General features: G+C 42.0%; 1 protein-coding gene across 11 annotated transcripts in view; it reads right to left on the bottom strand.

Moving 5' to 3' along the window:
* The window catches only part of LIMCH1 (LIM and calponin homology domains 1), a 305429-nt gene extending 284295 nt beyond the window's left edge, over positions 1 to 21134 (bottom strand). For 3 of the 11 annotated variants that reach the window (XM_030563847.1, XM_030563851.1, XM_030563848.1), the window contains exon 1: positions 20264 to 21128. In XM_030563847.1, the coding sequence (XP_030419707.1) occupies positions 20264 to 20362 (99 nt within the window). In that variant the 5' untranslated portion in view covers positions 20363 to 21128. Of the gene's footprint in view, positions 1 to 20263 lie in introns of all 11 variants that reach the window. The other 8 variants (XM_030563856.1, XM_030563858.1, XM_030563857.1 and 5 more) reach the window with 5 other exon arrangements.
* Between the last annotated feature and the right edge of the window lie 3952 nt (positions 21135 to 25086).

The following is a 25086-nucleotide window of genomic DNA, read 5'->3' as shown; positions in this document are numbered from 1 at the left end:
TTAGCCATAAGCCTTTTATCTGCTCATTTCAGGGGTCTTTATGGAGGAAGATGGAACAATTTTAAAATACATAATCCTCAGATGAAAAAAGAAATCCAAATGTTATGTTTCAGGCTGTCATCCATTTTTTCAAAAAAGGAATTAACCACTATTTGAAGAATAAGCAGACATGGATTCAAGGCAGATTACACATTTTGGTGAAAGATTGTGTGATAGATAGCTGGATTTGTGATGACTGGGAGAACCGTATGGTGACTTGCCTGCCTGGTGCAAAGGTTGCGGATCTCTCGAAGCAGCTAGACAGATTTATGTGTAGTGCTGGAGAGGAGCCGGTGGTCGTGGTACATGTAGATACCAAATGACATGCAGAAGGGTAGGAGAGATGTCCTGGAAGCCAAATTTAGGCTGCTAAGGAAGAGACTGAAATCCAGGACCTCTATGGTGGCATTCTCAGAAATGCTCCCAGTTCCACGCTCAGGGCCAGATAGGCAGGCAGAGCTTCAGAGTCTCAATGCGTGGATGAGACGATGGTTTAGAGAGGAGGGGTTTATGTTCATTAGGAACTTGGGAAACTTTTGGGATAGGGGGACCCTATACAGGAGAGATGGGCTCCACCTAAACCAAAAGTGGAACCAGACTGCTGGCACTAAACATTAAAAAGATTGTAGAGCAGTTTTTAAACTAGGAGATGGGGGAAAGCCGATTGCTGCAGAGGAGCATGTGGATCGGATACAGACTTCTCTTAAGGGACAGTCTGATGATAGGCAATCTCCAGGTTATAGTCAGGGACGGAAGAGGATAATGTAAGGGCCGGATCAGATGATAAACAGTCACATAAAAAAGCATCTGGCACATCAGATAAGGGCAGAGAAATAAACAGGGACAAGTTTTTAAAGTGCTTGTAAACAAAATGTTAGAAGTCTAAATAATAAGATGGGTGAACTCGAGTGCCTCGTGATAAAGGAGGATATTAATATAATAGGCATCACAGAAACCTGGTGGACTGAGGACAATCAATGGGACACAATAATTCCAGGGTACAAAATATATTGGAAGGACAGGACAGAACAGGTTATGCAGGGGGAGGAGTGGCACTATATGTGAAAGAAAATGTAGATTCAAATGAAGTAAAAATCTTAAGCGAATCCACATATTCCATAGAATTGCTATGGATAGGAATTTCATGCTCTAATAAAAATATAACATCAGGGATCTATTATCGACCACCTGACCAGGACAGTAATAGTGATGATGAAATGCTAAGGGAAATTAGAGATGCTATCAAAATTAAGAACCCAATAATAGTAGGGGAGTTCAATTATCCCCATATTGACTGGGAACATTTCACTTCAGGACGAAATGCAGAGATTAAATTTCTCAATACTTTAAATGACTGCTTCATGGAGCAGCTGGTACGGGAACCCACAAGGGGAGAGGCGACTCTAGATTTAATCCTGAGTGGAGCGCAGGAGCTGGTCCAAGAGGTAACTATAGCAGAACCGCTTGGAAATAGTGACCATAATACAATAGCATTCAACATCCCTGTGGGGGAAAGAACACCTCAACAGCTCAACACTGTGGCATTTAATTTCAAAACAGAGGGAACTATACAAAAATGAGGGGGTTAGTTAAACAAAAGTTAAAAGGTACAGTGACTAGAGTGAAATCCCTGCAAGTTGCATGGGCCCTTTTTAAAGACACCATAATAGAGGCCCAATTTCAATGTATATCACAAATTAAGAAACACAGTAAAAGGACTAAAAAAGAGCCACTGTGGCTTAGCAACCATGTAAAAGAAGCAGTGAGAGATAAAAAGTCTTCCTTTAAAAAGTGGAAATCAAATCCTAGTGAGGCAAATAGAAAGGAGCACAAACACTGCCAGCTTAAGTGCAAGAGTGTAATAAGAAAAGCCAAAGAGGAGTTTGAAGAACGACTAGCCAAAAACTCCGAAGGTAATAAAACATTTATTAAGTAAATCAGAAGCAGGAAGCCTGCTAAACAACCAGTGGGGCCCCTTGACGATCAAAATACAAAAGGAGCGCTTAAAGACGATAAAGTCATTGCGGAGAAACTAAATGGATTCTTTGCTTCAGTCTTCACAGCTGAGGATGTTAGGGAGATTCCCAAACCTGAGCCGGCTTTTGTAAGTGACAAATCTGAGGAACTGTCACAGATTGAAGTGTCACTAGAGGAGGTTTTGGAATTAATTGATAAACTCAACATTAACAAGTCACCAGGACCAGATGGCATTCACCCAAGAGTTCTGAAAGAACTCAAATGTGAAGTTGCGGAACTATTAACTAAGGTTTGTAACCTGTACTTTAAATCGGCTTCGGTACCCAATGACTGGAAGTTAGCTAATGTAATCCCAGTATTTAAAAAGGGCTCTAGAGGCAATTACCGGCAATTACAGACCGGTAAGTTTAACATCAGTACCGGGCAAATTAGTCGAAACAATATAGCTAGAATAAAATTGTCAGACACATAGAAAAACAAACTGTTGAGCAATAGTCAACATGGTTTCTGTAAAGGGAAATCATATCTTACTAATCTATTAGAGTTCTTTGAAGGGGTCAACAAACATCTGGACAAGGGGGATCCCGTGGACATAGTGTACTTAGATTTCCAGAAAGCCTTTGACAAGGTCCCTCACCAAAGGCTCTTACGTAAATTAAGCTGTCATGGGATAAAAGGGAAAGTCCTTTCATGGATTGAGAACTGGTTAAAAGACAGGGAACAAAGGATAGGAATTAATGGTAAATTCTCAGAATGGAGAGGGGTGACTAGTGGTGTTCCCCAGGGGTCAGTCCTAGGACCAATCCTATTCAATTTATTAATAAATGATCTGGAGAAAGGGGTAAATAGTGAGGTGACAAAGTTTGCAGATGATACTAAACTGCTCAAGATAGTTAAGACCAAAGCAGATTGTGAAGAACTTCAAAAAGGTCTTACAAAACTAAGTGATTGGGCAACAAAATGGCAAATGAAATTTAATGTGGATAAATGTTACGTAATGCACATTGGAAAAAATAACCCCTACTAGACACACAATATGATAAGGGCTAATTTAGCTACAACGAGTCAGGAAAAAGATCTTGGCATCATTGTGGATAGTTCTCTGAAGATGTCCATGCAGTATGCAGATGCAGTCAAAAAAGTGAACAGGATGTTAGGAATCATTAAAAAGTGGATAGAGAATACCTTATTGCCCTTATATAAATCCATGGTACACCCACATCCCAAATACTGTGAACAGATGTGGTCTCCTCATCTCAAAAAAGATATTCTAGCACTAGAAAAGGTTCAGAAAAGGGCAACTAAAATGATTAGGGGTTTGGAGATGGTCCCATACGAGGAAAGATTTAAGAAGCTAGGCCTCTTCAGCTTGGAAAAGAGGAGACTAAGGGGGGATATGATAGAGGTACATAAAATCATGAGCGATGTTGAGAAAGTGGATAAGGAAAAGTTATTTACTTATTCCCATAATAGAAGAACTAGGGGTCACCAAATGAAATTAATAGGAAGCACGTTTAAAACAAATAAAAGGAAGTTTTTCTTCACACGGTGCACAGTCAACTTGTGGAACTCCTTGCCTGAGGAGGTTGTGAAGGCTGGGACTATAAAAATGTTTAAAAGGGAACTGGATAAATTCATGGTGGCTAAGTCCATAAATGGCTATTAGCCAGGAAGGGTAAAGAATGGTGTCCCTAGCCTCTGTTCCTTAGAGGATGGAGATGGATGGCAGGAGAGAGATCACTTGATCATTGTCTGTTAGCTTCACTCCCTCTGGGGCACCTGGCATTGGCCACTGTTGGTAGACAGATACTGGGCTAGATGGACCTTTGGTCTGACCCGGTACAGTCGTTCTTATATTCTTATGTAAATTGGTTGAGAACCAAAAACAAACATTTCAATTTTTAAGCAAATGGTAATATATCTAAGAGATCAGAAAAATCTATAGGGAATGAAAAATTGATAAAACCCTAGAGCATTTGAAGACAAGTCCTCTACTAGATCTTTTATTTTAATTATGTCCTCTGCCAAAAACACCCTCAATATTTCATATTTTCAATAAGTTATTGAAGAGATGTATTTTTCCCCTGAAGCGAGTCACAAAAAACAGATGGTGTGTGAAGGTATAAAATGGTAAAAGTAACAAATGCACTAGGCTGGGTTTTTCTACTTTTAAAAAGTAAAGCTGCTTTTGCTTAACATTCTCTGAGAAGTCTTAAGCGCTGAATGCACCTCATTCTCCAAGTGTGGAGGTATAAATTAATCCAGCTACAGAGTTATTGCAAAAGACCACCACCCATGAATGAACATGTGAAAAACGTGGTGGTCTGCTGCCTGGGATATATTCATGTTTTAAAAAAGGGGGGAGGGGAGGTATGGAGCAGAGAGGGGAGGAAGGGAAGTTACTTGGCAAAGCTACTTGTGACTAGGGTATTTCTACATTGCAACACGCACTCAGCAGCAAGTCTAAGAACCTGGGTCTACAGACTTGGGATTGTACTTAAAATAGTGGCATAGACATTCCTACAAACTCAAGCAGCTTGACCAGTTTTATTTTTAAACACCCCACTCCCGCTACATTCATCTCCTCACCAGGGATTTCTGAGCTTCCCAGCTGTGATGTGCCAATCTGGAACACTCTGAATGCCAGGAATCACGGAGGAACAGCCGCTACTTCCACTTTTAGAAGTGCCCTGCATGCCTGGACAGTCTGAGGCTGAGATTTCTAGACCTAGTGCTTACAGTGGGCAGCAAAAAAAAGAAAGAAAAAAAACAGTTGCAAGACTAAGAGTCCTTTCAAATTAATTAACTTAAGTTAGGCATTTTTTAAGCTAGCTGACTGTCAAAAATTAAGCATCCAGGAAGAAACTGCACACTACATCTGAGCAGAATGATCTCTCCAGGAAAAGTGAAATGAGTGCAGAAAAAACACAACAAAACAAAACAAAAACAAAAAAAACACGAAACAGAGGTCTCTGGAGAGAAATAAAAATCCACAGCAAAGCTGAATCGCTGCAGACTCCTGACTAAGAGAGATTGGTCTGCCTTTATTTTTATTTTATTTAAAAGCCAAGATTTTAGATAAAGGGTCTTTAAGCTGCCTAAACATTTAAGATTTATGATGAATTTTCTTGTAGGGTTTCTAAAGGCAAAAATATTGTGGGGAGGTTTTCATAAAAATTTAGTGTTGTTCTTCCTAATCAGGTTAGTCACCTTTACAACTGATTCATCCGGATATTTTGCCCATCTTGTTACAGTCCTCTACAGAAGCAGCTTGTTTTCTTTAGTATCTTTCATGAATCAAGATACTGGCAAAGGAGGACATTACAACATACAGTTCTGCTGCTGCCACATATATGTATTTATTTTGCTAGGCTGAATATTTAGTTTTCACATTAACAGCGACACTCTTGGACTTCAGGAAAGTTTCAAGAGATCACATCTTGCAAAACTTTACCCATGCAAATTATCCTGTTGAAAGGAATCAAACTGTTCACATGACTGAAGATAAAAATCAAGGATTTCAGGATGGAACTTCTGGGATTACCGCAGCAGTGGGTCAACCAATTACCCTTTCCTTCTTATTCTTCCCTTTTCCCCTCTTCTCCAAAAACGCACTCTCTCCTTAAAACAGCTCTTTGCCAAACAGCAGGATTTACCTAATGTTTCAAGGGTGGTTGTTTTTCAACTTAAAAAGCTTTTGAAAGCAGAAGGCTAGAAAACAAGTTATTTGTATTACTGTAGCACCTGGGAGCCCTATGTCTGGACCTCACTGGGCAAGGTGCTGTACGAAAAATCACAGAAAAAAACCTGTTCCTGCCCCAAAGAGCTTACACTAAAGTATAAAAAGACAAATAGATACCGACGGGGAGTAATATAGCAATTTGACAAAATGCTGGTCAGCATGGCTGACAAGGGTCTTAGTACCCCAGCAGCCTAACCATGGTCAAGCATTTTTCTAAGGAGAGTAGGCAAAAGAGATCGTTTGAAAAGTGTTTTAAAGGTGACAATGAGGTAGCTTTACAGATGTTTACAGGGGAGCTCCTCCCAATCATGAGGGGCAGCATGGGGAAAAGCACAAAAGTACGTCTTTGTAAATTTAACAAGCACACGATGGAGGCTGGCACCATAGGCTGACTGGAGGCAACACCAGATCTTATTTGCTATTGATAGTAACTGATTTTTTTGAATAATATCTGAATTTTAAAAAGAGGTGAGAAGAATGGAGAAACATCAAGCCTTCCCCCCAAAAATTGGTTTCAGCACCTTTTGAATATTCTGCTATGTTCAGATTACATTTCTCAACAACTTCTCTCCACCCACTGCACCCCCAACAAAACAAAACAGAGGTAGAGGTAGATTCTTCCCAAACGTTTACAGTTCATTCTCAGATTTCCAGTTGCTAGAATCTCTGGATTTAATGAAATGCTGGGTGGGTGGACCGTATCTTGGGAACCGCTTGCTCAGGTGACCCCACATTTGGGTCACTAATCCTACCCTCCCTTGAGCCCTAACAAATTTCAAAACAATCCATGTGCAAATACAGATACAGGGCTCGTCTACACTTACGTTTTATGGCACTCTAACTTGATGACTCGGGGGTGTGAAAAATCACCCTCGCAAGCACAGCAACTCTGAGTGCTTTAAAGCACTAGTATAGACAGGCTGCAGACAGCCACACTCCCAGCACTCGGAGCGAATCCCCTCATGGAGCTGGATTACCGGGAGCGCTGAGAGAGCTCTCCCCTAATGCTCATGCGTGACCACACTCACACTTCAAAGCGCTGCCGTAGGAGCATTCCCGCGGCAGCGATTTGAAGTTTCCAGAGTAGACATACTCTTAGAATAATTATCCTTTGAACAGGAAGGACTTCTCAAGGTTAGCTAGAGCAAAGCTGGCACTCCTCTATTACTGTCTGAAGTGAGAGGTAAAAAGAATGGAAAGGAAAGGAAAGGAAGAAGCTCTACATATCCATCAGCACCACAGCAGGCTCAGAGAGGTGTTAAGGGCCTATTCATCTCAATGAGATATACTCATATAAAACAGAATACTCAGTGGAGACCAATAGAGCCTGAAACAATAGCTGTAGAGCAGTTATATCTCATTCCTGGCAATGGGTGTTCCCATATTTCCTCCCCATTGCTAGAGAGTTACTGATTTGTGGCTAGCATACCCATTCTCAGCTCCTCACCCTAGTCTCACCAGTGTGTTCCAAGCATGCCTGTTCTCAGATCCCCACCCAAAGAGGCAAGGCTTCTCCAGATCCTGACTTATGGGTGGGGAGGGCAGGGAGATAGCCTCAAACCCTCTTAAATGGACAAAGCACCCCAGATCCCAGCTTCCATGAGTAGCGTAGGGAGAAGGGCTCAGACACCGTAGAAAGGCAAGCCCCAAACTTGGCTCAAATGAGGGAGGGCAGGGATGCAGGGTCACACTCCCCTAGATGGACCAAAAAAACCCTCAGACTGTGATGCACACAAGGGCAGGGCTCCCAGATCACAGCCCACATGGGCTGGAAGGGAGAGGGCTCAAACCCCACAAGAAAGGCAAGCTCCTCCAGAACCTCGCTCACATGAGGATGGCAGAGGGAGGGGTCATACCACCATAGATGGGCAAGGGCCCCGCAGAGTTTGGCATACATACAGGGGGCAGGGACCCCCACATTGATCCCGCTCACACGGAAGGGTAGAGAGAGGGGGTCAGACCCTCTTACACCAATAGGAAAGCACTCTCCAGAACCTGATTCATATGAGGGAGGGTAGGGTTCATGCCCCTGTGAATGGGCTGAGGACCACCGGAGCATGGCACACACATGGGGCTGACAGATATCCCTGGAATTACTTTCTCCCAGACCCCCATGTCCCTCTTCCTGGTGTCCTTCCCCTCCCCGAAATCACCTAACCTCTCTGCTCCTATTCCCACCTACTCTTCCAACCCTTGTCACTCACCACTCCCAGTATTAAAAGAGCATGGATCTATTTTATGTCTCCATGAATAGTAAAATGGAAGACTGGACTTTTTCCAAGTCACCTGTCTCTACGGGATGTACAACCTTAACCCAAACACTAAATATCATTAGTCATAAATTCCCATTTTAAGACTTCCAAATCAAGACTGTTTTCAAAAGCCATTAAAATAAGTCAGATCTGAAAGTGTTTCAAATACAAATGCTGTAGTTCAAAAACTAACTAGGTTAAGAATGAGTGAGGAAGGGGAATGCATTTTGTTTATAACCACTTAAAAAAAACAAAACAAATTTCATCTAGATCCAATCTCCTCACTCCCTTGGTTTACAATGGCAGATTGTAAACCTAGTCCTGTGGATTTCTGAATTCAGTGCACTTGGAAGTAAATATAATCACAGCCCCATTTCTACAGTAGTCTTGAAACCATTCTGCTCACACTTGCTCATGATTGTTGTACTCTTTAATATAAGCATCGTATTATACAAGTAGGAGGTTTTGCTTCTCTTGTCCCTCCTGAAAGAGAGAGAATGTAATGCCTGTGGTCATTTAGGTGAGAGACTGTGGCTTGTTGTCAAAGTGAGACATTAATTTCCAATAAACTGGAGCAGGGGGAAATGTTAACCTCTAGCATTCTTGAAATACTAAGGTTTACTGGAGGAACAGGGCTTCTTTCCAGACCCCAGCTGTTCCCCCAAGAGGAAAATCTCAATCCATCAACTTGTAGGAGTCCAGAGGAAGCAAATGCCCCCTTAGCTTTTTGGCAAAGTCCCCTGCCACCTACAGTCAACCATGATCAGGGCCAGTGCAACCCATTAAGCAACCTAGGTGGTTGCCTAGGGCAATAGCATTTGGGGGGCAGCATTTTGGGTCCTTCAGCAGCGACCAAATCTTCATCCACCCCGGTCGTCAACGGCATTTAGGCGGAAGGACCTGGGGCAGGGGAGCGCGGGGAAGGCCGCCTGCAGCAAGTAAGGAGAGGGCACAGCACACAGGGGAACTGCTCCCCGCCCTTGCTCACCTCTGCTCCACCTCCTCCCCTGAGCACACCGCCCCGCTCTGCTTTTCTCCCTCCCAGGCTTGCGGCACCAAACAGCTGATTGGCACTGCAAGACTGGGAGGCGGGAGAAGTGGAGCGGCAATGGCACGCTCAGAGAGGAGCCGGAGCAGAGGTGAGCTGGGGTGGAGAGCTGCCACACAGCTCCCCAGGCTGGGGGGAGCTGCTGCAGGGGGGGCGCCTTAGGGCGGAGAGCAGCCACATGGCTCGGGGGAGGCGCAAGGTGGAAGTTTCACCTAGGGCGCGAAACATCCTTGCACCCGCCCTGACCATGATCCTTAGTACTGACGTCCTGATGCTGCAAACTCTAGTGTTACACCAAATTGCGAGACTTTCTCTAAAATCATGAACCCAGCTTGAAGCCCCAGCTCCTGGAATCTTGTTATTAGTTGAGAAACCTCACCTTCTATTTATTATTGTAAGGCACATTTCTAGCCCTCATGGTTAGCAAGAAATAGCTTCAACTATCACTCAAATGCATCTTAAAGGATCAGAAGTCAGGAAGCAAGTTAATTTTTAAGCCAATCATGATTTTGGGGGGCACTTGAGCATGGTAAAACTAAAACCCACTGAGGCCCATAAAAAGGGAACCCCACTCTTGAAAGTTTCTCTACTTCCTCAGGACCAGGGCTCTCCTTTTAAAGAACACAGGAGGTACAGCTATCTTCCTGTTGGCTTTTAACAGCCACAGGAAGGGAAGAAATGTAGCTGGCAGGAGTCAGCAAAATAAATAAATACATAAATAAAAACAAAAAGACTTCCTTCACTTGTTCCTACCCCACATGGTGGGAGGAGGGTCATGGTGACTGAAGAACCCCTGTGCCATTCCTGCTATCTCCTGCATGGAGTACCAGGGCATAAAGATTCCATCATCCATTCACCCACAACCCCAGCCTGAAAAAAAAAAACTTTTCCAGTCCAACAGTCAGTGCATCCAGCAAACTTTAACAGCCCACCCCGTAGGCCTTAGCTCTTTGAGAGACTTAAGAGACACTAACCGGTAACCTACTCAGCCCCGACCCCAACAGGCCAAGGAGGCAGAGAGTGGTCCCAATGAGTCTTCTAGGACTGACGGAAAGGTGCCAGGAAGCCACCTGCGGCTTTCTGCAAGGTTTCTCCTCTTCTGCGTATCTCAGAAGGGCCATGTAGAGAGAGGAAAGCTCTCTTTACAAAGCCATGCTCTCTCCAGCCCCTCCCAATGCAGATCTAGCAAGGCCTGCAGAAGCTGGCCTTTCCCCCCACGTGGGAGCCTCAAAAGGTCTGAGAGCAGAAAGTTCACGAGGAAGTGAGGGAGGAAGGAGATGTAGCATTATGGAGGGCATTTCCCTCCCACCCAGTCTTGCTCCCTTGGCTCCACACAGGAGATGTGGGGATTGAAGAACCCTCATCTCCTTATCTATTTTCTGCTGCTCCCTGGCCTTGGGAGAACCCAATGAATCAACAATCCTCTGGAGCCAACAAGCCGTAGGAATGTGATTGTTCACAATTTTAGCTTGTCAAATATGATGTTAAATTAAATCAGTCAGGGGAGGCCACCAAAGTAGGTTCTTCTCCCTGTTCCCGCCTTTTTTAAAAACAATCTGAAAAAGGGCGTGTTACAATGCAGGACTCTCTTCAAAACTGAAATACTTCCCCTGGCCCCCAACCTACCAGTATTGAAATCGACTTGCTTTTTGTTGATTTGATTATAAAAAGGATTTTTCCACCTCACATAGTTTAGTTGCAGGCTTAAGTATGGATGTCCACTTGATATAATACCAAATGATTAGCAATTTTTTAACAATATTATGCAAGTTATTCTGCTGAGACTGGCTGACACGGATTCTAATGCTAGAGGAATGTTCTAATCAAATATTAACATGAGCATAAGACTATTTTAGAAGGACTCAACATTTTTGAGTTCTCATCTGTTAAACTTGCACTTCATACCAAGTGCCTTTCCTGTAACGCCGATAAGAGTAATTTCAATTCCATGTTGGCCGACCAGGCTACATAATGACTTCAGTGAGATTAAGGTCTCAAAACCAAGGCAACCAATGATATCTAAGATAAAAAAATGTGAAGCTTTCTCAACCAAAAATAGCACAAATTGTCTAGGAAAAATAGTTCATTTGGCAGCAACATACTTCATATTGCTTTAAGAAGTTTTTCCAGAAGAGGAAAGGACAACATGACCTGTTAAAAGGGCCATAGCTGAGCAAAGCCATAAGAATAAGGAGTTCTGTGCTTATACACAATGGGGTCCTGATCCACAGCTTCTAAAGCACTCCTGTAGCGTCAAAGAGAATGTTAAGTGACTTTCACCGGCTCCCCTTCAAGGGCATACAAACTGCAGCTACATAAAAGCAGAGTGCTAGAGTCTTAAGGATTGAATTGTGCAGGGACCTGTCACTAAGTATTTTGATCTCCATTACAGAAGCCACACAGCAGAACAGTACTGCAAGACACCAGACTTCTTCACAGGAAGGACCTTTTGAATTTTTTAAGAAAAAGCTACACATTATTGGAACTATTGTCCTTAAATACCCTACTGCAAGCTGATTATTATCTTGGTCCACAGAAAACCTTTTCTAATCAACTGAATAGGTCTGTTTATAGTTAATCCCTAGGACATACTGAGGGCTTTTTTCTCACTAAGATCATGGCTAAACATAGGAGGGATAATATTTATTAATTTTGACATAGTATTGTTACAATTTTCTTCATCTGGAATAATTAGAGAGCCCAAATCCAGAAGTGCCCATCCACAGGTAACTGGATAACACCAGTTTCCATGTCGGCAGGTTTTTCCAAACAGAGATACATATGTTTTATTGCCTAGTTTTTATCCGACAGAATAGTCGTCTAAAAGTGATAAAAGACTGAAAACAACATCGCTCTCCCCATCAGCTTTTTCTATCTCACCTTATTTCCTGAGGACCAACCAAATCACTTACTTATTCCTCAAAAATATTACACAATTAACATCAGCAGACTTATTGGAATAGGGTTAACTGGTTTTGTTATTAAGCTGATCCTCTCTACTGATCGGATAGCAGCAGAACAATATTGCAGGGTCGGATATTTTTTCTTATTTGTAGTCTCTTGAAAATGAAGCAAAGAATTTAAAAGTTCTGAGAGAACATGTCTCTCCCCTCCTTCAAATTAATACAGTTGTAAAACATGGCACAGTTTAGTCCTGCACTACTGACATTTGCGCTTTAACATTATCACGTACATTGTTGTTCTGACCATTCCCACCCACAACCTCATGCCAAGGGCCACTTGTGACACAGCTTAGTAGTGTGATCTCACTATAAGAGAATTGGGTGCATATACAAAGGAGAGGAGGTTGTTTGCTAAGCAACTGGGAAAGGAAAACACTCCAGAAGGTGACAGCCTGAACAAAGAGGGTTATTTTAGCCAGACTGAATAGTTTGATGTATTCTATCCACCTTGTCTGTGGTAACCAACTCTGCCTGGAGCAGATAGAGTGAAATTCTGCCCTTATTTAAATCAATACAAGTCTGGAGTAACTCTTGTGGAGTCAGTGGCCTCCTTCTGGATATATGCTCATTTAAGAACAGAAATGACCCATGGACCTGAGTCTCATCCAAAGAGTCATTCTCAGGCTACATTATGGATCCACTGTATGACTAACATCCTCCTAACAATGACAAAGGGCCTGATCCAGAGCCTATTCAAGTCAGTAAGAGTCTTTCCATTGTCTTCAACGGGCTTTGAATTGGATCCTAAATGCATAAGTCTTATATCATATCCAGTCTCCTGAGAGTTCTCATCACCAGCTGGTCTCGTGCCTTAAAAGCCTGTGATACTCATCATGCAGAACAGCAATAGCAGTGGACCAAGAGACTGGTTCCTACACTTAAAATGGAACTATGTAAAAACATTTGTTATTTCCAGTAAGTCTATCCCCAGCAGATTTTACTAACAAATTCACATTAATTTCTTCTGATATCAGGGAGAGGAAGCTTCAGTTACAACTACTGCTAGATAAGCATAAGTTAAGTAAACCACTGCTCCACTCAAATCCATAAGTTAATTCACCAATTAACCAATTTTCATTCAACAGTTGGATAATAATGTAATTATTTAGGGTATGATACTATACAAATCTCTGCATGTGAATAACTTTACACACATGCTTCCAAGGATAGTTGTGTTGGCTTCACAAGAACTATCTGTATCAAGAAAGCTTTGCAAGCTCTGCCCCCTACTTAGCAAAAAAAAAAAAAAAAAAGAAAAAAGAAAGAGGGGGAGAATTAGTTATATTACATTAGTGTCTAAAGGACCTACACTGCACTGGGGCACTCTGCGCTAGGAGCTGTACTAATACACAGGTAGATAAAGTTCCTGCCATAAGGCTCTCACACAAACAACTTCAAGTGAAAGGAGAGTTTAAACAAACAGCGAAAGGAAGAAAAGGGTAATAGAAATAAGGACAGTCTAGCTATGTGCTCAGCTCGATGGGTCCAAATCATCTGATGAGTGTTTAAACATAAACAAGCATAAACTACCTCAAGTGACCCTCAAATAAGGTTAGAGCACGCTCTCAACGCGCATATCACAAGTGGGTTTTGAATATGAGTGTGTTTAAGCTAATTGTTTATATTAAACCTGAATGCCTTTCACTGTACTTTAGATCACTAGCTACTCAAATAGGTTTTCCAGTTGAGATTCCTTAACTCAGTAGTCAAGACTGAGTCAATGAATTCCTCCCCTTGCTTCTTAAAATTATGTTTTTTGCAGTGAAGCTCTCAAGCCTCAGAGCACCAGCCATATATTGGGAGCCAGAGGTATTCCCCCATAAAGAGCTTTCACTTTCAGACATGCTGGGGGAATGCTGCACCAAAAAATTAAAAATTCTGTGCACAATATTTTAAAATTCTGCATATTTTATTTGCCAAAACAACAATATATTTACACCAGTTTCAATTATTTTGGTAATTTACTTCAAAATACCTGTCAGCAAATATGTCTGTAACAATACAGACAACAAAAAAGATCCAAGATTTTTTTTTGACAAACACATTCCCTACTCGGCATATTATTACTGAACTCTGAGTAATAATCCATCTAAACTACAATACAGAAACGTGTTTCCCACACCCCTGAAAAGCAGTGTAAAGGCTTGGCAGAGTCAGGGGTAACAGAGGAGCTGAGGGACAGGGAAGTAATTGCGGGAAGGGAGCCTGGGTGGGTGGGAGAAGTATGAAACAGTTGGGATTTTTATAGGTGGGAGGGGACTGTTAGGGAGCCTTCCCCATGCAGACCTTGGCTGACCCCTAGCCTTTTCCATTCAGTTACCCCTCTTTCCACCGTCCCCATGTTTCCCTACACACCCTCGTCCATTCCCCATGTGGCCCTGTGCTGCACTCAGCCCTCCCCCTCACCCATTCCCTTGTGTTTGTGCACTCCTCCTCTCCCATCACCATGTGGCCCTGAACTCCCACATGTGGCCCTGTGCCTCCACTCGGCCTTCATCCTCACCCATCCCCAATGTGTCCCTGCACCCTTATTCCCATTCAGCCCCCACCTCAGTCTGTCCCCGCCACTAGCCCTTCTGAACTTTAGTCTGTGACACTCCCCCACCCCAGCAGCCGCACATGCCCCGTTCTGTCTGTCCCACTATATCCCATACCTCCTGACCCAGTCCTATGGGCAAGGCACTGTGAAGAAGGCAGCCTCTTCTTTTCCCTATCCGCAGCTGGGACTGCTCGCTGTTCTGGCTCCACAGTAGCCACTTGTGGGCAAAATTCATAACTGCTGCAGCACTTCTCAGCAAAAGTAATTTTCTGCTGAGAAAAAAAAATTCTGCACAGCACACGAATTTTGCACGTGTGCAGTGGGACAGAATTCTCCCAGGAATAAATTCATAGGATTTTCTTGCAAACTCTCTCATTCCGCACCCTTTTAATGATTTAAAAATGGATTTTCATCTTAATCCCAGAACAAGATGAACTACATCACCAGATGCGTGTTTTTGGTTCTTCCCCTGCTCCACTCCCCTGCCTCCCATCCCTTCAAAACTATTATTTCCACTATGAACTTAAAACTTATACCACCTCAAAGCAGAAGTCACAAGCTAAGTCTACCCTAGTGGTTCTCAACTAGGGATAGGTGTACCTCTAGAGGTACGCAGAAGACAGTAGAGAACTAAAATTTCATACAATGAAATATTTATACTGCTCTATGTACTATACACTGAAATGTAAGTACAATATTTATATTCCAATGGATTTATTTGATAATATTATGGTAAAAACGAGAAAGTCAGAAATTTTTCAGTAAATAGTGTCACAGCACACTATGTCTTTTTATGTCTGATTTTGTAAGCAAATAGTTTAAGTTAAGTGAAACTTAGGGTACACAAGACAAATCAGATTCCTGAAAGGTTGGAATCTGTAGAGGTTGAGAGCCATCGATCTACACTACAGCCTATGTTGGCAAAACATATGTTACTTGGCATGTGAATATTCCACACACACCCCTGAGCAACATAGTAATACCGACATAAGCACTCATGTGCACAGTTTCTCCCACTAACAGCTTCCGCTGTTTGCAGAGGTGGGTTTTGGTTTTTGGTTTTTTTGACAGTGGGAAAGCTCTCCCGTGTTGGCATAAAAATCTTCACCAGACATGCTGCAGCAGTATTGATGCAGCTGAGCTGCTACGGTGCTGTTCATAGAGACATGGCCTTATAAAGCCAGCTGGTTTGCCCAGTAAACCAATCCAATCCAACAAGCCAATAGTCTGGGAAATTTCTCCCTAACAAAAAAGTCATCTCTAGACGGAACAAATGATTTTTTTTTTCCAATGGGGGAATCTTTATTAAGAGATATTTTTTGCTGTGCAGCGTGCACACCTCTAGGGACAGCAAATTCAAATGCCAAGTGCGGAGGAGAAAGAAAACAAGACTTGTTTATTATTACCAAGTAGCCATAAAGGAAGCATTCTTATCAGCTGGCAAATTTTCTAAGTAGTACAAGTCTATGGAAAAACCATTCATAATGAGGGAAGCCTAAGAAGTACAATTATGAGATAATACCCCAGGAGTTATTCCAGCACAAAGTGCAACTTCACTGCTGTACTATCCTCATATGAATTGTTGTGTTGTGAATAACTGCTTTTACAGATGTTCTTTCAAACCATCAGTTATTCCAATTTGAGAAAATCAGCATATCAGAGAGCACTGACATTTCAAAATTACAAGCCACTAGACTAAATGAGATTTGTTGTTTCACTGTAGTAACCCATTATACTGTGCAAGGCTGATCTAGTCTTTCAGTGAAACTGAGATGCATTAATTGAAATGGGATACTGCACCTTTAATAATGCAGACTGCACCAAAAGAAAAGCCCTACCCTACAGATACATCACTTATTTTAAGTCTTCTCAGCACTACCAATACAGTCCATTTTGTTATTAATCTAAACAGTGTATGCCAAGCAAAACTAAAATACTGGGTTACTATTACACAAAAGAGGAGTATTGTTTATATTGATATGAAACTAAACACATGGTGTGAGGTGGAATTATGGTTTCCTAAAACATTAAGCAGATTTATGATCTAATCAGAAAATTTAATAGAATTTCAATATACCAGCTACTGTACCACATAAGTCACATCAACTCTACCTCCCCTTGAAAAACTTTCATACACCAAGTTAAACTACGGAACTCGTAGCCAGAAGAGGTCATGGAGACTAAAAACTAGCAAGATTCAAACAGGTTTTAAACAATGAAGGATTGTCCAGTAGTTAGGGCACTAGCCAGAGACTCAGGAAACCTGGGTTCAAGTCCCTACTCCACCACATCTTATATGGCCTTGGACAAGTCACTTACCCTCTTGGTACCTCAGTTACTCATCTGACAAACAGTACCTCCTTACTTCACAAGGGTGTTGTAGAGAGAAATACATTACGAATTGTTAGGTGTGCAGGTACTAGTGATGAGGCCCATAAAAGCAGTTGAGCTAAACAGCTAGAAGGCTGCATGTTAACAAGGGGCTACTTGCATCCCTCCACAAGCACCCCATGACCTTCTTCCCCATACCATGGTCTCTGTATGGCCCCCCATTATTATTTTTCTTTTCTTTCTGTCCAGGATATGATTCATTCAGGGTGCCACAATTTTAAACTGTAGTGGGAGGACAGGCAGAGCTGAGGGATTTTGGGGAGGAGAAAGGAAGAGTGGATGATGCTGGAAGGTGTTAAAGGCTGCTATCAACTGGTTCTTTGAGCTGTAGATAATTAGGGATCTGGCTAACACTGCCAGATCTGCTAACTAGATGCCAGGGACGTTTGTGTCCTCCATAGCCCCCTTTTGGTTTTCTTATTTTCACCATAAAAATACAGTATTTGTCCTATTGATGCATAAAACATTCCCTGAAATTTTAGAATTGATTGGATGTGGCATTTAAAAGTTATTGTGTTACAAACAGACACCATCAAGTTGAACGTAGGGCCTTGCTTTGCACCAAACTGTCCAGTCTGAACAGTCAAAGCTGACAACAGTTTTGGAAGAGATATTAGATTTCTTTCTTCCAGATTTAAACCAAATCTGTTACAGATTAAGAAGAGACCCGATGTAGACAGCAGATTAACTCATATCTGCCAAATATGTGGTTTCTTCGACCTTCCACTGAATCACTAGGAAGACAGTTTGCCACTGTCAGAGACAGGATACTGGACTCAAGGGGCCACTGGTGTAATTAAATATGGTAATTTCTATGTTCCTGAAATATTTCCTGTTGAAAGGAACAGTGGCTATTACAACAGTTTCAAGTTCACATTAAGACATAAAAAAGTCATAATAAGGCACTTCACATTTGTCATCAGCAATGAGATTGCACAGCACACAATGCCAAATTCTTCATACCAAATGGTTAAGAAGAGAGAAAGCGCATACAGACAATGCTGTACAGAAGGTGCTATATACACATGGATGCAATCTAGAAACCTAGATAGATACATCCCCATGGCATGGGAATAGAAACAAAAGAGACTTTCAGGAAGGAAGAAATTGCCTTCCTTGTTCAGAACACTGGTTGGTCCATCTAATCCAGAACAGAATGCATAGAGGAAGACAGAAGAATCCCTATCCTGGTGAACTGCGGAATAAACTGCTCCTGGGAAACTTTCTTCCAAACCTCAGGCAGTTTTTGATTTACTCTCTAAAGCAGCAGGATTTAAACTCCATATATCATCACATAATGAAACTACAGATGTCTCACTACACATAGGTCTAATCCTTTTGAATCCCACCCAACTCTTAGTTTCAATCATAACCCAGTGGAACTCATAGTCACAAAGTAACTATGCACTGTATGAAAAATAAAAAACTACTATTTTCTCTCAGCTTTTTGATGAAATTCAAAGGCAATACTTTTATGTTTTCTGGTCCCTACATAGTAAGAAGGGGTAAATAGAAGCATTTTACTTACCTTCTCCATACTAATCAGTATTTTATATACCTGAAATGTCAAATAAATTAAAGGGAACATGACTTTTAAAGATACTAGTCCCTATCTTTTCATTATCTTCTCCTAAATACAGAAGCCTTTCCATATTCTCATCATTTTCATTTCCTGTTTCTGTTAGGGTGACCAGACAGCAAATGTGAAAAATCAGGAGGCGGGGGTGAGGGGTTAGTGGACTTATATAAGAAAACGACCCTAAAGTTGGGACATCTGGTCACCCTAGTTTCTGGACCTCTTCTATTTTTCTTGGGGGCGGGGGTGTGGGAGGAGCACAGACATACACAATTGCCACCAATTCCTCATCCGTGAAGTTTTACTCATCTCTGTCTCAATATTACCCTTTTATTTAATATCAAAACAAGAACCATTATTCTTCATAGATCATTGAACTAACTATACTGTCAGAATATCCCTCAGAAATTAATCTAGTTTAACAGTCTCAGAACAAATTTACAGTATTATTTTTCCTAAACACTTTGTTAAAATAGAAACTGCAGAGATCTATTCAGGGCTTCAATTTAAGTTTAGGAACCTGCAGCTCAAAGGAACAGTGGTATAAACGATGATGCCACGACAGTTTTCCAGCACTGGTGATTAGATTAACCCCTATGTAAAGGGCTCTATCTTTCCATGCTGGATGCACTATAATATCTTTACCTATTATAAACATGAGAGAACAGTGACTAAATAAAGTGTTTTCACCCTGTCAGTAGAGCAAGACCAATTCATAGTTAAAGAGGGAATCATAGTTATCAAGGAAGGAAGCTGTAGTGGTGTCACGGAAAGTTCTGCATTCTTACAGACCTAGTTAACAACAGGCACTGTAAATCAGTCACACAATAATCTCTGCATGTCAGTCAATCCAGAATGACCTTCTCACTGTGAAAGTGTTACTCCCATGGATCATCATAGCCATCATCCTCATCTGCAACCACATACCAATCAGGATAGCCTATACTGAGCAAGCCATTTCCTCTCTCATTACGCTGAATGTTTGCACTAGCAGCTCTTTTTCACTAGCCTGATCTCTATACACAGTAGTGCATGGAGTGCTACTCAAGGCAATATATGCATATCCGCAGGGATGAATTAGTAATACAGAGACATCTGATCCAAATCAGAGAGAGTGCAAATCCCCAGCCCGTTTCAGCGCTCCGCAGATGACATAGACAGATCATTGCAAAGCAAGCGCGGTTCAACGCCGGAATGGCCTGCACTGCACACCACCTTTCTAACGCACAAAACGAGAGGCGATGGTGTCATCTTCTCAATCAAGCTCTTGTTTACGAGAGCTCGTCTCTTTTTCGGTCCACAGAAAATCAATGCGATTAAGAGATTAACTGGGACAGAGGGGCAAAAAAAAAAAAAAAAAAAAAAAAAAAAAAAAAGACACACACCCCCATTCAAACAACCACACAATGCGCGCCCGTTAATCTGCAACAGTTTAAATCTCTTCCAGCGCCTGCTCCATTGCACCGAGCCTCCCTTTGCAGCCGTGCCAATGAAGAGGAACTGAGATTTGGGGCATGTGTTTTGTTAATTTCCCAATCCATCTGCAAATCGCACGGGGGGGGGTTATTCTGTAGGGGAAGAAGGGGGCGGGTGGATGGGTAAAGTTAAAAACCCACAATCGCTGAGAGAAGGAAGATTGGCCAGTCCTTCCTCTTTTGTAACTAGATGCTTCCCGCACGGGAAAGGAGAAATTCAGAGGGTGCCCGTTTACCAAGCGATCAGCGAGGGCGTCTTACCTCGATCCAGTGCCGCGCCTCGGCGACGGCTGGCTCAGGACGGGCAGCGTCCTGCTGCAGAGGCTGAATTTCCTCCAGCTCTAGCCGAGGGCTGGCCATTTGCAAAGCCTTGCCGGTACCTCCGCTGCAGGAGGCTCGCGCGGAAGAGCCGAGCGACCCCCCAGGCAGATCCTCTGACTAGGGGAGCGAGAGGCCGCTGCTCCCTGCCTCGGGGCAGCTTGCAGCCTGGCTGATTGCTGCTCGCCTGCGGTAACCTCTCTGCTGGTGTCCGCGTCCTGCTGCCCCGCCGGGAGCCAGCCTCGTTCCCTCCCTGCAACGCGAGCTGAGCGGCCAGCTAAAAATAAAAACAGACTGTCACCGATGAAGACGCTTTGCCTTCAGCCCATGCAAATACCCAGGCCGCCGCGGCCCCCGCCTCCTCCCGGCCGCCCCCGCCCCCGCCCCCAGCAGCAGTAGCAACAAACAGCAGCAATCACATGCCTCGTTATGCACTGAGGCTGGGGCTAGCGGGGGCGCTCCGCCCGCGGGGCAAAGATGCTGCTGCAGCAGCAAGGGAAAAGCCCCGGCGCACCTGGCACCCAATCAGCCTCAGGCAGAGCTGGGGCCGCCCACAGAGCAACCTGCCTAGGCGGAGGAGCGGGCCCGGCTTTAGTCTCAAATGTTCCTATTGGGAACCCGCTCTCCGCAGCCAGGTCCGGTTCAGTAGGGTGACAAGAGACGCTGACAGCCCTCGTTGTGTTGGTCCATGCTCCATGGCAGCTTGCTGCGCTCCCGATGAAAATACAAGGATAAAGGCTGTGGACACAGGGTGGGATTTAATTGCCCAGATCCAAACAAAAAGTATGGGGCTCGTCTTACTACCGCCAAGCTTTGTCCCTTCACGTCGGTGCCCCCGCCCCTTTTCCTGAACTGTGGGAATCACTTGAGATGCTCTGTCTCGGCTTCCCTTCTTTCTGTGGCCAGTTTTTTTCACAGTAAGAGGGTTTAACTGAACTGCTTCCCTGAATTTTTGCATTATTATTATTATCTGTTTCCCTTGTTTTACACACTAAATTTCTGAATATTCAGCCACACTGAAAGTCGTTGGGGTACTATGGGGGTGACTAATTTTAGTGCATATATAAATTATTTACCAAATTTAGTGACTTTTCAGGCTTTTTCAAGATGTGTGTTGTTGTTTAAGCAATGGACCTAGACTGGTCAGTTTCACTGCTGTTTATAGTCAGTTTTCCATTGAGGGTCTCATGGCCTAGCACAGCACTGTTGTTTTTGTTCCAGCCCTGAAGAGCAATATTTTAAGGGACATTATCAATATTTTAATGTCTGAAAGTACATGCTACTGTCCTTACAACTAGCACTTAAGATTCCTAGGCCTAATGAAGATTGAAGGGAAGAGAAATTTCTCTGCTTCCTCAGTTTGTGTATTTGACACCACCTTGTGTATTTGTTTTCTGTATTTGACACCATCTTGTATAAAGTCATTTTAAGTCTTTATCCCCTGTGTGTATAATCAGTCTGGACCTAAACCAGGTCAGCAATACCTTATGGTCATGTGGATTTGTTTACAGGATTGAGGCCTTCCTTGCTTTTCTCTGTGGATTTTTCTCACAGCAACAGGAGGGGGGGGGAATTAAACACTAAAATGAGATTGTAAAACTATGAACATTTACAATGGAACTGATAGGTAGATATAGTGCCTAAAACTACTTTTAACTCATTTTTTTAAATTAACTATATTTCAAGTTGATTGTCCCCTTTAAACAACAACATTGACAGTTCAACATTCACAATCACCCTCTTTCTCCCTTTCTCTTGTAAATCAAAGTCTAGGAAGACTTGTGTGCATGCTTAACTTGCTATTGTGGTAGTCCCAACTTAAGCAGAACTGCTCATGCTTATAGTTAAACGTGCATAAAACTTTGCTAAAGTGGGACCTAAATAATTTCATAGTGGCCTGTTTTTAAGGCCCAATCCTGCAAATATTTACACATCTGTTAAGAAACAGCAATGTGTCTGTTAAGCATGTGCATAAGTGTTTCAAGGATCAGAGCCTAAAATACAATTTTCAATTACATTTGCATGCAGTAACAAAATGTATCTGGATATTAGAAACCTACATATACAAATATTTATTATTTTTTCATATGAAAAGGGTTTTTTAATTATCAATTGTAACATTTCAGAAAATGATGGTTGTCAGCACAGGAAATATTAGCTAAAGAACATAGCTGAGCTGAGAGGAAGGTGCTGTGGTTGTACTTCTCAGCTGTCTCGTTTCAGGCTTGAATTTGCCTCCATTCAAAGGCTTGGAGAAATTTTGCTTGTATTGCTCTATTCATACCACAAATGGTAAACATTCTATTGAGAAAGTCTTATGTACCCTAGAATAATTAACACCAATTCTGTTTTAAGGTTCTACCTCTTAAAAGTTTTTTTGTCCTTTGTTGTGGGTCTTTGTTTAACATTTGAACTTTGCTAAACTGTCAGATCTATCTGGAAAACAGTGTCTAGTACATGAAGTTATTAGGAATTTTGCCTAAGATTAAAACTGGAAAGTGACATCATCCATTTTAATGGTGATCTAGTCTGAAAAGTTTTAAGGCAAATAGTGAATGTATTTTAAGATAATCATATTAATACAAAATTATTTTCTGATTTATATTTCTGAAGCATTTAAGGAATAATGTAAATCAGAAATAGAGTGGAATAAATTTCCCATTGTCTCAATAGAATAGCAAGTTTAAAATAGTTACAATAACTATATGACTAATTTCTCTAACTGTTTTTATATTAATATCAAATGTATGATTTTGTCAATGCATCATTTCTGCACGTCATTAGATAAATAAAGTATATTATTGTACAGCCATTGTTCTACTGTATACAGAACCAACTTGATGGTGAGGATAACAGCACCTACGTTGTCTTAAAGTAAGACTAGGACGAATTCAGTTCTCATTTATACTAGTGCAGATATTATACATTCACTACAGCCCTGATTCTGCACATACTTATGTACATGCTTATCTTTAAGCACATACATAAATCTTTGAAGGATTAGGGCTTACATCAGTGAAAAGCATACACCTACAGGTAAACAGTGTATAGCTTTTTAATGGGCCCAGTCTTACTCCCATTCAAGTCAATGGAAAAATTCCCATAGATTTCAGCCACAGCAGGATTGGGCCCCTTATCTTTGCTAGTCAAGTGCCGAACAGTATCTCTGCTTCCCTGTTTCCATAGAAACGCAGTCCTAGCTGCAGCCCAGGCTAATTTTTTACTGCCATCTGCTTGTAAAGTTATACAGCTTTCGCTAAGCCTCCAGAAAACCATCTCTAGGGCCCTACCCCTCATGTGGAATACAGCACCCAGCCTGGTTCCATAGAGCGGAATGTCATCTAAAGGTTTTCAGATTTCTTTCCCCTCTTTTAACCATCTTGGCTATGGATTCAGGAAGTAAAATATGAAACCAGGCAACTCTGAGAACTCCAGCAGTGCTGTGATAAAGCCACGGTATGCTATTACTGAACCTGAAGCACTACTATGTTGTCATTCCTGGTCTTAAAATGATGCAGTAAAAAGCAACCTCATTTGATTTGTATAACTGTTTGCAAAGCCCATATAACTTGTGTGTGATTTTTTTCCCCCTAAAACAAAGGCTTCAGTTTTATTTGTTTTTAATAAAATCTATGTTAGCAGCTTAATATTCACGATTAGCTCTATCCTAATATACTAGTGTATGCACATATTAGAGAAAGAAAAATTCATAGAAAATGTATAGGTTTAGGTTTTAAGCATCATTCTTTCTAGCCTCACTTTAAAAGAAAATAATCATGTTCATTACAGAGAAATGTATAGTGTGACAGGGTATAGGAGAAGGTCTGGGTAAAGGGAAAGAATCTGTTACACCCCTTAACAATCTTTTTAGCAGCCAGACATAGAGGAGGAGGCCTTTATATATTTAAAATGAGGGGGTTTTGTTAGGGATGTGGCTTCTGGCAGAAGGGAGTGCTGCTCTGTCTTACTTTGATCTTGTGCCAAGTTTAATTTTCTCTTACCAGGAGAGGAGAACTGTCTCATTCATTGTCTACCCTACATAAAAATTAGATTGTGGTGTTGGGGAGCAGGCATATAATGAAACCAAACTGTATCATGGTGGGTCTGATCTTACCCCACAATATCCATATAACAGACTAGCAGTGTTTGCATAAAACATCCCGCCCTGTTAGCAGATTTTGATCCTGCTGGGAAATGTTAAGTGATTTTTGCTGACTCACAGTGTCAGATGACCTGTTTTCCCAGTTTGATATAAGGGAGGTGAGCTGATTGTCAAGAAACAGAGGATCTAGGATGTGATCTGAGTAGTTCATAGGGAGGAACTCCAGGAACATCAGCCAGGACTGAGAAGAATGTTGGAGCTAAACTTTGACAGTAAGTTTAAAAAATGCTGCAGAAAATAACTTTGGATTCTTCAAGAAGCAAAACTGTCTAAATTTAGGAGCTGCTTTGAAGCCCCTGTTCTACAGAATCAATGCATTCAGATTTTCTCTCATGAAGCTCAATAATTCTAAGGTCATGATAGCATGTTGGGTTCTTCTGTCACTAAACAAATATTGCAACTTGACATTTATTTAATTAGAGCATCTATTGTGGTCCATTGTAGTGCAGGATTTGGCTGACTGCACCTGTTTGTTTCTGCCATGCTACCTTCTATCAGAGTCATTTCCCCCCTAGACTATTATAACTGGATAGCAGATTGTTAGAGGTGGCATCAATGTTTCCTAACATTCAGAAAATTACATGAAGGGGGAGATATTTCATAT

This window comes from Gopherus evgoodei, chromosome 5, assembly GCF_007399415.2.
Source record: "Gopherus evgoodei ecotype Sinaloan lineage chromosome 5, rGopEvg1_v1.p, whole genome shotgun sequence".
NCBI classification, from domain to species: domain Eukaryota; kingdom Metazoa; phylum Chordata; order Testudines; family Testudinidae; genus Gopherus; species Gopherus evgoodei.
The sequence above is the reverse complement of the archived record's forward strand: the minus strand, read 5'-3'. Positions and strand labels throughout refer to the sequence as shown.